At 35.6% G+C, this 15,049-nt stretch overlaps 1 protein-coding gene across 1 annotated transcript in view; it reads right to left on the bottom strand.

The window, feature by feature from the left end:
• SPATA6 (spermatogenesis associated 6) overlaps positions 1–15,049 on the bottom strand; it is an 85,681-nt gene that overhangs the window by 24,977 nt on the left and 45,655 nt on the right. The window contains exons 10-11 of the mRNA XM_056122224.1: positions 11,149–11,333; positions 5,737–5,788 (exon numbers count right to left, since the gene is read on the bottom strand). Coding sequence (XP_055978199.1) covers positions 5,737–5,788; positions 11,149–11,333 — 237 coding nt within the window. The remainder of the gene's footprint in view (positions 1–5,736; positions 5,789–11,148; positions 11,334–15,049) is intronic.

Raw genomic sequence — 15,049 nt, 5'->3', positions numbered from 1 at the left:
TTTTTTTTTCAAGAATGTTTAAGATTGATATTTTGTGAGTCTAGGACTTGAAGGGCAAACCTACAAACTAACTAGAAATAAGAATAGGTGACCTGTTCCACAGAAGAAAGCATAGGCATATCTATGCTCCAAGACCCTGATATTAGAAATGTAACTGGAGACTAAAATCCATTTTAAGGATAATAAGACTGAAAAATTGAGATTAAATAAAATTTAAAACAATTTACATATCAAAAGAAATATTTACATATCAAAAGAAACTACTTGTAGAAATAAAACATGCAACAAAGGAATTAGAAAAAGAATTAGAAAATAAATGTGTTGTTTGGGGCCACACCTGGTGGTATTCAGAGGTTACTCCTGGCTCAATAATCATTCCTGTAGGGATCAGGGGACCATATGGGATGTCTACAAGGCCAGTGTCCTACCCACTGTACTGTTTCTCCAGCCCCAGAACAAGATATACTTACATCACATTTAATAAAAAAAAAGTGTTGGTATCCAAATATATAAAGAACTCACAACTCAACAGTAATGCAAAAAATGGACAAAGATCTTGACAGTTCTTAAAAAAAAGACATATATAGCTGATTTTCTCTTCAAATTGCATAAATCTTTCACTTTTCAAAAAAAGACATAGATGGCCCAGAAACTCATAAACAAATGTTCATTAGGGGGATGCAAATCAATATTACTTTGAGATATCACCTTGTATCTGTGAAAATGGCCTATATGAAAATGACTGGAAGCCACAAGGTTCGTGAAAATGTAGAAAGAAAAACTCTGGGTCTACTGTTGGTCAGACTGTATGTAAATTGGTGCAAACACTATAGAAAATTGTATGAAGAGTTCTTTGAAGATAAAAACGAAAATTCTTTATGATCCAGTAGCATTTTCCAAAAGCACATGAAAACATTAATTTCATAGAATGGTTGTGCTTATATATCCATATGAGCATCAAAGACGATGAAATACTGAAACAATGAGCCACACCTTTTAGGAGAAATGGATGGAATTTGAAGTGACTATGCTAAGTAAAATAAGGAAGTCAACAACAATTTCAAATGATTTCAACTCATGTGAAATAGAAATAAAATGCCAAAATTCCTTCTTTTGTGAATTTGCTCTCCTCACCCCCCTGCCACTTTGTTACCATCTTAACTCTTGTCAGCTTCCTTCTGCCCAAAAAAAACTCTCTTAACTTCTTTTCATGTCCTGCTGACTATAAATTTCAATCTAGTTTATTTGAAATGATTTTGATTTTACTGTTTTGTAGGATGCTTTATTGGATATAAATGTCTGCAGTTATTGGTAGTTTATTTTCTGTGACATTTTAAAAAGTGATTCTACTGCTACAGCTATGATTGGGAGGAGAGCAAAAAGAATGAGTAGAAATGTCTTTCCACTGATTGTGTGGCACTGGAACATTGGTGGCAGGTATGGTATCAAACTCATAGAGAGGTATCAAGTTGTTTCTCTGAAATTCTACAGTCTGATAAATAGAACAAAGAATGGTACTGTTTTCCTTACAGGTTTGGAAGAACTCATCACAGAGACCTCCTGAAACTGGTGTTCTGTTTTTCTCCTTGTTTGGCCCAGGGGAATCTGAGATGATTCTCTTCCATCCTGGTTGGTGGTTCAATGCCAGCCAGGGCCAGAGAACACTGTGCTGCGTGTGCCCTGCAGTGCCAAGGGTCACCTAAGGCATTCCAGCCTCCAGGGTTGTACCCAGTGATGCTTAGAGGAACATGTGGTGCTGGGAATCAAGTCAAAATTAACGGGAAATCCCTTGTTTAGTTTTCAACAGAAAAAAAAAGCAGTCAGTCAAAAACGACAATGGTTTCCTCAAAATGCCAATGATTTCAAATAAACTGTAACTTGTAGCCAGCAGAATGACAATAAAGCAGCATTAAACGGAGTTCCTTATTTATTTTTATTTTTTATTTTGGACACTATGGTTTACAATCTGTTATTAATAAAATTTCATACATGAATTATTCCAGTATCATACCCTCCAACCAGGTGTCTACTTCCCTCTATTGTCCCAGTGTCAGTCACCCCATCCCCTCTACCCTGTAGTAAGCTTTCTACTGAAGACCCAAGTTCTCAGTCTCTGTTGCCTTTGGGTATTTGTTATTCCCCTAGTTTCTTCATATCTTGCAAATGAGAAAGATGATCCTGTGCTGTCCCTCTCCTTCTGAATAACTTCACTCAGCATTAATACTCTCCAGCAACATCCTCGTAGCAGCAAATTTCATCTTCTTCTTACAGCTGAGTAGTATTTCATTGTGTACCATAGTATCATAGTTTCTTTATTCAATCATGATAAAGATTTTGATCCTTCATGATCCTAAAGATCCAATCATGTTTCCAGATTTTGGCTACAGTGAATAGTGCTGCAATGAGCATAGGGTACAAATGTCTTTCCAGAGTTGTGCTTTCGGATCCCTGGAGTAGATGCCCAGAAGTGGAATTGCTAGGTCATATGGAAGGCTCAATTCCTAGTTTTTTGAGAAGTGTCCATATTGTATCCAAAGAAAGTTGGACCAGACAACATTACCACCAGCAGTGAATGAGGGGCACTTAAAGGGAGTTCTTTAGAGAGAAGGTAAATGACTTAAGATGGGAACGTGAAATTAAGAGGAGGGCATTGGATAGACATTACTAAAAAATAAAATGAGGATTTTTATATCTGTAGAATTTGAACGGGCTGGAGTGATAGCACAGCAGGTAGGGCATTGCCTTGCACACGGCTGACCAGGATTCATTCCTTCGTCCCTCTCAGAGAGCCTGGCAAGCTACTGAGAGTATCCTACCCGCATGGCAGAGCCTGGCAAGCTCCCCATGGTATATTCGATATGCCAAAAAACAGCAACAACAAATCTCACAATAGAGACATTACTGGTGCCCGCTCGAGCAAATCGATGAACAACCGGAGAACAGTGCTACAGTAGAATTTGAACATATGATACTAGATATGCAAAAGCAGGTTTTAGTCCCAAATTATTAATAAATAAATAAATAATTTGGCATACATGTATGTTGAAATACCTAGGGTAACCAACAGCAAGAATTTAAACAATTTGCTCGAGCGGGCCCAGTAACGTCTCCATTGGAGACTTTGTTGTTACTGTGTCTGGCATATCGAATACTCTCGGTAGCTTGCCAGGCTCTCCGCGAGGGGCGGAGGAATCGAACTCGGGTCGGCCATGTTGGCCGCTAGTAAGGCAAACGCCCTACCGCTGTGCTATCGCTCCAGCCCTTTACCTTTACCTTTAAACAATTACTAACCATAAAAAAATAAGAAACATGTAAGTGTAACTACTGATCCAAACAACAACATTATCTACAGAAAATTCTAGATTTTTGTTTTTGTTTTTGTTTTTTGGGTCACACCCAGCAGTGCTCAGCACTGACTCACAGCTCTGTGATCACTCATAGTGGTAGGACTCAGATCACCAGGAGTGCTTGTGATCAAACCCAGGTCAGTCACGTGTAAGGAAAGCACCCTACTCACTACTTCTTCAATCTCTACATTTTTATTCTTAAAAAAAGTAAAACTCATGTTCTACTCACAGGTAAATACTTTAATTATGTAGGTAAAAAACAAAGATTTAAAAGAAAATACACATATGAACTTACTAAAAGGATTGCATAGTACAATGGTATAGCAGGTCTGGAGTAATAGAACAGCAGGTATGGCACTTGCCTTGCATGCAGCCAAACCGGGTTTATATTCCTGGCACCCAATATAATCCCCAGAGCCCAGTAGGTGTGATCCCTAGGTGCAGAGTCAGGAGTAAGCTCTGAGCACCAATGGGTCTGGACCCCATTAAAAAAACTGCATTATAACTATACTATTATCAATATTGTTATAAAATATTACTAAAGAAAAATATAACAGAACCAGAGAAAAACAGAAACATAGAAACGATTTATAGTCATGAAAATTAAACTTTTTGAAAACTTATTACCTACCACTACAGAAAAAACATCATGCCAATAGAGCATATAATCGTGAAAGTAAAGAAAGAAATAGAAGAGTCTTTAGGAGGAGAAAACGTAGTAGAAACTCAAGGTAGACAAAAATTCTAAAAATACTGTAGCACTGTACTCCCATTCATCGATTTGCTCGAGCGGGACCAGTAATGTGTCCAGTTGTGAGACTTGTTGTTACCGTGTTCGGCATATCGAATATGTCACAGGTAGCTTGCCAGGCTTTGCTGTGCGGGCAAGATACTCCTGCTAGCTTGCTGGGCTCTTCCAGAGGGGTAGAGGAACCGAACCCGGGTCGCCCCAGTTGGCCATGTGCAAGGCAAATGCCTTACCTGCTTGGGTTATTTAAGTTGTTTGAGCAAAAATTTAAAAACTTGGGACCAGAAAGATAGTAAATAGGTAATATTCTTGCCTTTTATGTGGCCAACTAGTGTTAATACGCAGCTCCAAATATGGTCCCCTAAGCAAAACCACTCCACCCCACGAAATGAAGGGCTGAAAAGGCAAGACACAGATCAGGAAAGAGGTGGGGTAGAAACTGCAAAACACAGCTATCAAAGGCTCATATCAAAACATGTACTTGGAACTCTTAACAACAACCAAAAGGTGAAAGAAGATATTCCAGTACAAATATGGTTAAATAACTTGAAGAAGCATAAAGAATATATGTGTGTAGGAAGCTGGTCAACAGATACAAAATTCCAGTTATAAGGACAGGGAATGCAACATACATGAGTATTGTTAGCATGCTGTATGGTATATAGGAAAGCTACTTAGAGTAAATCCTAAGAGTTTACAATTATAAGAAGAATTACCCAGTTGTACACCTTGAATTTACAAAGTGATACATGTCAGTTCTATGCCAAAAATTAAAAACCTGAAGATATACAAGGACAATAAACATATTCACTAGTCATCAGAAACAGCCTATATTAATACAATTGTTAAACAATTATTCAAACAATTTTTAAAACAACTTTTTACTTAACAATAAACATTAGACAAACAACTATGAACAGACCTCTGTGGGGAATCCTTGGTCCATTGCCCATCTCCTCTAGAGGGAAGGTCTCAGGAGCCCCCTCTTAGTGGTCTGTGCCCTCCCTTTTACTATCAACTGAATCTAGGCTACTGATCTTGCAACGTGGACTCACCAGTGAAATCATACTCTAATCATACTACAATTGGCTGGAGTCATAAAGTGAAATCTTCCACTTAACCCTGAAAGCTAGCACTGTTGATATGAGCCTAGTAGACTAAAGTAGACAGAAGTGCTGCAAAAGTCCATCAAAGAGAAATAAATAAACCTCCTTCAAAATACAAATTTCTCACCATCCTTCATTCCACCATTCAGAACCAAATCTATTTGCAAAAAATGGAATTTCTGTGTACTAAAATTTTTTTCCAAATTTTGAAGACTTTGAGATAATTATCACTAGGTCACTATTCTCTGAGATAATTATAATTAAAATTGTTTTCCGTTCAGATGCTGTGTCAAATATTTTTGCATGACTACGGTCAACCAGGATGTTAGACGTGCTGCCCTTTAGTTAAACACATGAATTTCCATCATATGGCAACTGTATCACTCTCTTCCCATCCGAATGACTGACCATTGCAAGCTTTAAGCATCTTTAGTGGCTTTCTTGCATGATCTATAAAGTCTTCAACAGAAATTTTTTATAAATTAACATATAAATATCTTGGATGCGCCCGATATAATTTCAAGACATTTTTTACCCGGTCATGAATCTCTTCACAGTTTGGAGGTGAACACCAATCAGAATGGAATCTGTGGGCATACAAAAACAAAGATGACTTATAGTCAGAGGAGTAAAAAATAAATCTTTTCACACAGCACATAAAGATAGTAAGCTTTCCTTATCTCTAGATGATAACACAAAGATTAAAAGACATTTTCTTCCTTTCTGAATAAAGAAAAATTATATAAATCAAAACTAAGTGTTTACAATATATATCATTTAAAATTCAGTCATGTTTATTCCTTAGAGTTAAGGCAAACAGAAAGTGGCTCAGTGGGCTGGAGCACATGCTGTGCACGCGAGAGACCCAGGTTCAATTCCTGGCACCACACCTGCTCTCCTGAGTAATGCCGGAGAACTCCTGAACAACAAGCCAGGAGCAGCCCTGAGCACTGCTATACATGGCCCCAAGGGAAAATAACAAAAACAATAGAACAAAGAAAAAAAACTGAATGATTCTCTCTTGGAACAGATAATAATACTTCTCTAGAATCTGCTATGTAAATACAACTTTAAAAATAAATATCGAAAAACAGGAAAGAAAAACAGATTTTTATTAGATTATCAAAATTAAAAAAACAAAGCAACCTTTTATTTTCTTTCTTTGGACATTCTCAAATTCAAATGAGTGCAATTAAACTGTTTTGCTTCTTACAAGTAACATAAACATTTTCTAAATCCATTTGGCTACAATATATCTCTATGAAGTTGCTGATAATTCCGTTATAAAGAAATGCATACTAAATGCTAACAGGTTACTTAAATCTTTGTCTAGGTTTCTCTCAATTTATAAGCACAAAGTGACAATTTTATGGGTGCACATACAATAAAAACATTAAGTAGAACAAGTGATTTACATAATCTGCTTAAAAGAATGTAATAAATAATAGCTCCGCTATATCTAAATGCTCATCTTTGGCATTTGTCAAAGGATTTGCTATTGCACCTATGCAAATATACTGCAGACTCTATTTGCTACATCTTGAAAATCGGATAGCCGAACAAGTGGCTTCTCTAGGAGGTGTCCCGAAGGTACCACTAAAGGGGCCACTAGTCTGTGCTGTAGCGTAAGAAATGATCGCTTAGCACTCTCACTCCATTTACAAAATAAAAAGCTTATGTATGATTAAAAAGAATACCAGATCCCTTTTAATTAGATTTGCTAGTCTTATTTTAATAATAACTCTAGAGCCTACTAAAAATTATATTTCATGATATTAATATTTATACTGTGAGGAGAAAACTGCTTACGATTGTGATCTTAGTACCTGTTAGTGCTGAAAAAAATATGAGCAGAAAGAATAAGAAGCCAGTTTTATTCATTTTTGGTTCCATTTTTGTTTTGGGGTCACACCTGGCAGTGATGAGGGATTATTCCTGGCTCTGCACTCAGGGATCACTCCTAAAGGGGTTCAGGGCACCCTATGGGCTGGCAAGGATCAGAACCTAGTTAGTCACATGCAAGCCAAGTGCCCTACTCAATCAATGTATTATCTCTACAGTGCACACAGTCAATTTTAATGCAGATTCACATGATTCTCTTTAAACTGTACTACAATGTTAAAATGGCTTATACTTGTAGGTTTTGTAAACTGGCACATATGAAATCTTTGAGAACACATAGGTTAAAAATATGTTTTAAACTGCCTCCTGTCAAATCTGATAGTGAAGTTTGTATTGTTTTGGTTACAGAAGTTTCCATTATATTTATATTCTTATTAACACTATTTTTGACCAAAGATTGACCACTCTCCCACTTGGAATTACATGGACAGGATGTCATAATCTTTAAAATTAACCAGACAATGGCGTAAGAAGTGAACACTTAAAATGCAATAAATTTTCAAGCATATCGTGCCTTGTTATATATGACTTTACTGTGTAGATGTACTTGACGGTACTAAGTTTTGTTAGCAGTGCTATTTTAAAGAGATTTAAGGGTCCTGTATATTTTTTTAAATTTCACAAATTCGTCCAATAATTCTATGTTTATCCCTCTCCTTCTGACTCATTTCACTCAGAATGATACTTTCCATGTCCATACATTTATAAGCGAATTTCATAACTTCATGTTTCCTAACCGCTGCATAGTATTCCATTGTATAGCACCACATTTTCTTTAACCACTCATCGGTTCTCAGGTTCTTGGCTTGTTTACAAATCCTTGCTATTGTGAATAATGCTTCAGTAAACAGAGAAGTGGAAATGGCTTTTCTGCAGTGTGTTTTCAGGCCAAGAGGATTGGTCCACAGTTAAGACTCAGGTGCTGGGAAAGAAGGCAGTTGGGATAGAGAAAAACCCACTATGATATGGATAGCTGTAAATGATCACTCTACATTAGAACTGCGTGCCGAAAGTAGGTGAGGGAGCAAGCATGGTAACCTCTCAGTATCCGTGTGACAAATCACAATGACCAAAAAGTAAGTGTGTGTGTGTGTGTGTGTGTATGTGAAGAGGGGTAGTGAAAGAGAGATAAAGTGCCTGCCAGAGAGACAGCAGGCTGGGGGAAGGGTGGCAAACTGGGGACATTGATGGTAGGAAATATCCACTGGGGGAGGTATGAGCTGGAACACTGTATGACTGAAACCTGACTATGAACAGCTTTGTAACTGTATCTCATGATTCAATTAAAATAAAAAGGAACGTAAATTTTGCCCATAGCTTTTTACAAAGTATGACAGCTCAGCGGGTAGGGCGTTTGCCTTGCACACAGCCTATGTGGCCAACCCGAATTCAATTCCTCTACCTCTCTCGGAGAGACCGGCAAGCTACCAAGAGTATCTCGCCTGCACAGCAAAACCTGGCAAGCTACCTGTGATGTACTTGATATGCCAAACACAGTAACAAGAAGTCTCACGATGGAGACGTTACTGGGCCTGCTCGAGCAAATTAATGAACAATGGGAGGACAGTGCAGTGCTACAGTGGTAAAAAATTTCCTTAAGTTTTCAACATTGGCTTGACTGTTGAGTGCAGCCTAGAACTAAATTCCACATTTTTGAAAGGACCAAAATCTAATATTTGAGAATAAAGCCATTTGCACATGATAGACTTTGTGATACTTTTTGCTGCAGTTTGATGCAATAGTTACTGAAAATTTTGGCAATACCTGTAAGCCTAAAATTCATTCTTCAAACATTTTAAGAACTTCACCAAAAGACATTACAAAAACTCTGACACTTAAATGTTTGAATGTCACTATATCTGAAATATATTTGGGGTAAAATGAGATTTTAAAGTTAAGTACTTTTAAACTTTAATCAAATTAAGCAAATCAAGCATTGGTAGTATACCCTGCTGCAACATTCTCACAAAACTTTAGACAAAATTGGCAACTTGAAATTAAAACATGCCACTGTTTTGATATGCTTGTCTTAAAATCATAAGAAAACAATTATAAACACTGATTTGACATATCCCCATTTTTAAAGGTTCTCTTGAGTTTTCTTATTTTTTTCTTTATTTCTCAGTGACAGACCTTATGTGTTACCTTATGTATTACCATTATCAGTGACTTAGGATAATTTAGTTAACCTGCAATGTTTTCAGTAATTAAGAATGAATTTAAACTTGCTGAATGTAAAAACTGAACCTTGAGTCATTGCAAACTTAAAATTTATTTACTGTGTTAGTTTTAGATGCCAGCACTGCATGCACTAGGTTTTATTCTAATTCACTGGAGTAAAATATTGAGCACACACACAAAATGGTGCATTTATAATCAAAATTGAAAGTATTTTATAGTGTGCTAATGCTATTGGAAGTGCTTTTTTAAATGGGCTTACAGCAAAGAGCCCCTTTTGCTATAAATGAAATTCATTTGTGCTTAGTTACTAATGAAGTCTTTAAAAGTCTATTTACTAATATATATGATTAAGGAGTCAGCACTTATATCTGAGAGGAAAACTAAATTTTAATGATTATATCCCCAGATAAATTCCTATAGTGTATGTTTTGTCATACTTCCCATTTTTTTTCTGGAAAAACTATTTGCATTTACATGAGTTTAAATTGTCTATTGATTCCAACAAATTATAAAAACATCCTATAAGTATACTGCTCAGTGATCTCAACAACTAGCTCACTGAATGTCTTATGCTTAAAAATTTGGTACTGATGAAGGGAACACCAAATAAAGGGTGCTGGGAGAATCCTCCCAGGATTGGAGAAGCATGCTAAAAGTAGACTATAGACTGAACATGATTGCCACTCAATGCCTCTTTTGCAGGTCACAGCACCCAAAAGGAGAGAGAGAACAAAAGGGAATGCCCTGCCATAGAGGCAGGGTGGGATGAAGGGGATGGGGGGTGGGAGGGAGACTGGGACCTGTGGTGGTGGAAAATGGGCACTGGTGGAGGGATGGCTACTTGATCATTGTATAACTGAAACCCAAGCACCAAAATTTGTAAGTCTACAACTGTACCTCATGGTGTTTCACTAATAAAAATTTTAAAAAAACTTTGGTACTCGGTATGAAAAATGCTTCTATTCCTAGCGATATGTCCTACATATGTTTTATTTTCCTTCAGAGACTTATAATTTTTTTAAAAAAACTACCTAAACCCTTGAATAATTATTAAAATAGGTAAATGTTTTATATATATTATCACTCATTTCATTATAGCAAAGAACTTATCCACAATCATCTATTCAATATCACTGTAAATGTGTAAATGTCACTATGTCACCTAGTCTGAAACACGAAAAACGAATAGCCTGAATGGTTTTTATATTCAAGAGTTTTAAATATAACCTCAATAAATAAGTTATCAACCTAGAAAGAAAAGGCTTCAAGAGCTAATATGAAATTCTGCATAAGGACTAAATAACACAACTGGGTAGTACTGGATGAAAATTGGAGAGAATTCTCCAAATTTTCTGAAAAGGCAGAAAAAATAAAACTTTATTTAAAAACATATCTAAGGGGATACAGGTAAAAAAAATCTTGGTAACTAGAAGATTAAGGTCCATAATAATCAATGAAATAAAAATGTGCTCACTATTAAAAAGTAGAGAGTAGGTGCAACTATATATCTGAACATGTGAGTAAGCATGGAAATCAAAATATGTCCCCAAACATTAAGACACAATTTATCAGATTCATATATAAACCTTTTCAAGGGTTCATCTTGAACTACTTAAGTTTTCTTGTATATATATATACTTTATACATATGTATATATACTCACACACATAAAAAACATATATATATATATATATAGAGAGAGAGAGAGAGAGAGAAAGAGAGAGAGAGAGAGAGAGAGAGAGAGAGAGAGAGCGCCAGGGACGTAGTTAGGGTTCAGGGGAATATGTGGACCCAAATTGCCTTATTCCTTTTTCTAACAATCATTAGTCAAAAAATTAGTGTAGAAATACAGACTACACATTACCTTTCCCTGAGAGAAGCTCGATTTAACACAGGACTTGTAGAAAGATGCTTTGGTACTGTTGAAGGTGCTGAGTGAACTAGTAAAGTCCTAGCTGCATGCTCAGGCTTGCCACATGACCTTGTCAAATAGTCGTCACATCTTTCCAGAGAGTCATCAAATTCTCTCCCATGGGGTGTTCTAATAACCTGAGATTAGACATATAAATCATACACATAGTTACACATAATTTATTAGAAATACCAAGTATAATAACAGTTATTGTGCCATCATTTGAAGATAAATTTCAGAATGCAGTAGTCATAATAATCACTATCATATTTTAACACTAAATATACCTGGATTGTTCGCTACAGATGACTAATATTTACAAATGTTATAAATTCTAAGGGCTTTTGTGTAGGGGTGGAGTGTAAAAATAGAGGTGTATATGTAAAATAAAGGACAAATAAGCAATGTAATTTAGTAATAATGCCAAACATTAAAATTATTGATTGCTTTCTTTGTATAAACAAATCAGAAAAATTAATTCCTGCTCCTGTAAACCATATGTTAAACTGAAATTTATACCCTAGGAAGGAGATTCACACACACTTGCAAGCATGTGTAAATGTTTACATAGAAAAATATGTAAAATAAACAATGCCAGAGAATGGTAAATACCATGAGAAGAAAATTCAAAAGGAAACGAGCTAAGAACTGCTTATGAGCTTAGAATGAGAGGGGTATATCAAGAAGGAGCTGCAGTTCAAACTAGGATGGATATTCAATAGAAACTAAAAAAAAAAGAGAAGAGAACATCTTGAATTTTTTTTAAAAAATAAAAAAGAAGTAAGGACTGACCATCTTAGTGAAGACCACAGTACCTTATGGAGGATATTATTTGGAGTCTGGGAAGATGCAAAGAAAAAAATTAGACTGAGGAACATCCAAGGAGAATGTGTTGTTCTGAAAGACAACTAATGAATATATTTCAAGGAAGAGGAATCATTGGGTCAAATATTCCTGACAGGGAGAAATGAAAATGAACATTTGAACTTCAGCAATAGGAAAGTCATCAGTAATATAGAGTAGCAGCTTAGATCATTAGATTCAGTCACCTGTCCATACAACGGTGTCAGCACACAGGTACAGAAAGGTTGAAAACTACCATTCTACAGCCCACCCTTGTTGCTGGTCCATGGACCAACATGCAGGACAAGTGACAGTCACAGGTATAAAAAAGTTAAAGAATGCTGGCTTAAATGAAGTCATCTGAGTAATAATCTGGAGTCAATTTCAAGATAAAATGGGGAGAAAATTGCATTTAGAAAAATATTTAAGTAAAAATTTAACTTCCAGTCACTGATTTATTCGTAGAGGATGTGGGCTACCAAGCACTGGGTCATCCGTTCAATGTAAAAGTCCCAAGATGTCCTGTAAATTAAGCCTGTGGTGCCAGGTAACATGATAATAGGATAACCTGAAAGCTCAGGGGGCATGCCTGGTAGTCCTCTCAGGTTGCATGCAGCAGGATCAGCAGCATGTAAGGCCTGTGCAGTAACCCCTATACACTCTCTCCTGTCCCAGAGCTGGGACTAAAATATTGAATATCATCAAGTTCTTGTTACGTTCTTGCGATACTATTTGACTGAGAAAGCTATCCAATCTTTCTCAGACTTCTCATATTTAAAATAAGGTCAACAGTATTTTTCAGTTTAAATTATCTTGAAGAATGTATAGCTGTATAAATTACACAATAAATAATGCGTTTATTGTTAAGACACCAACCCAACACAGCATTTTGCTTCAACACTGTCACAATTTTTCACTGTTTTCCAAAATTACTGCAATGTTAGTGAGTCAGCAGCTGGCTAAGAATCAAGCCTTCATGGCAGAACCAAAAAACACAAAATTCAAATGACTCAGTTACAGTCCCAAAAGACTAAGAAATAATGTGATCTAGATGGAATAAAAGAACTGAAAATTATTTCATTGTTAGCTATTCATTAAGACACAAAGTAAAACTCAGAGTCAAAAACCAGTTTAAAGAGGTTCATGGTCATCATATTTGAGTTTATCTAGTATACTTAATAAAGGGAAAGAAAAAAAGGTATTGTAATGCTATTTCTAGAATTTTATCCAAATAAGAGCCACGTGGCTTGTGGAAGAGATCCTTTGCTATTCACTAATTTCAATGATGATTACGTTATGTTGGCTAGCATTTGTCTATCACCAGTGTGAACAGAGTCAGGCCATAAATAGAAAAAAGAGAAAGAGAATTCAAAACGGGGGGGCGGGGGAAAGTGTGAGGAAAAATAACCAATGACTACAGTTATTTAACTAGCACAACAGGAAAATATAGGAGAATATCTAAAAGTTACTGTAAAAAATCTTAAATGTTGTAACTCACTATTTATTAGCCATCTTCTTTGTATAAAGTACTGAACAAAGTTAAGAGACAGCAATGGCAGATATATAAGATAAACAAGACACCTCAAAGAAGCCCAGATTGGGAGACATTAAAAAAAAAACACTGAGGGGTCACAGAGATAGCACAGCACGTAGGGCAAATGCCTTGCACAGGGCCTACTCTGGTTCAATACCTGGCACCTCAAATGGTTCCCACCCAAACCAAAAAATAGTAAATAACTGTAATGCAAACAGAGTCAGGATATAATCATCCAATTGAGTTAGAGTACAGATTTGTTACAGAAAGTTTTACTTAATGTGGGAAAATAGGAGGCAAGTCTTTGCCTATTACCTACTTCAAACTTCAAACTTAGTCATAGCTCTTATAAGTTTACCATAAGGCAATTGTGGTAAACTTGAAATTCATTTAAAAAAAAAAGAAACAGAATAGTATATTTCTAAATTGTTACAAGAGTAGTATTTTTGGTTGATTTCTGAAGAACAAAGGCTTAAGGTTCAAAAATGTGGGTTCAAATCCCTATTAGTTATGTGACACTAAGCGAATCTTTAAGTTTTAATTTCCTTATCTATAAACTTGGGAAATAATGTTACGGGTTAGCCAAAAAAAAAAAGTTAGTGAAAATAAAAAGCAGGAAGCTTGACTTAAAACAAACAGCAACATTTCCTTTGTTTCCATCTGTCACAACAACAAAAAAAAACTTTTTTTACATTTATGGAAATTGGTTCCTTAAAATGCCTTTTCTACGATCTCAGAACTGTAAAAATTCTAATATTACAACTATAGAGATCAAAAAGATTTTAAAAACATACTTTAAATCTATCTTGAATCTTTTATTAAAAATTAACTTTCACACACTCAATTCATTAAAATTACACAAGTAAAATATAATTATGTAAACCATTTACTTTTTTTACCTTTTAAATCTGGGATATATGATGGCGTGATTATAGTATACTTATGAAATAAAATACGTGAAAGTTTCTTATAAAATAAATTGACAAAATAAATATTAAATCATTGTTATATTTATAGGAACATTCCAAGGTAAAAATAATGAAAGAAAAAAAATAAGTTCAATGAGAACTGAGAAATTTTTGTTCAACTAATATATATTGAATGATTACTTAATACCTGATATTTATGCTGTATTCTAATTTTTCTTGTCATAGAGCATAGAACTGAAGAAATAAAGACAATTTTAAAATGCTTAACTGAGTAGCAGTTCAGAACAAAGACAGAAATATAGGAAATAAGAATAGCATAACTTTCAGCATGATAAGAAGTTCAGAGTCTGGTTCTAATTCAAAAGGGACAGAAACAGATGTTGATAACTGAAATCAGTTTCCTAAGTCCTCTGAAGATAAAGCTTAGAGTTCATAGGGCATAAGGGGTACCATCCATCTAAATCTGATGGAATGGCTTATTCTGTCTTCCACATTTTCTCAACTTCAAGTTCGATTTCTCCAGTGGCTCTATGAACCTTTCATTGGT

Source organism: Sorex fumeus, unplaced genomic scaffold (genome assembly GCF_029834395.1).
Source record: "Sorex fumeus unplaced genomic scaffold, SorFum_2.1 ptg000045l, whole genome shotgun sequence".
Lineage (NCBI taxonomy): Eukaryota > Metazoa > Chordata > Mammalia > Eulipotyphla > Soricidae > Sorex > Sorex fumeus.
Note: the sequence above shows the minus strand (reverse complement) of the source record. Positions and strands in the feature narration are given on the sequence as shown.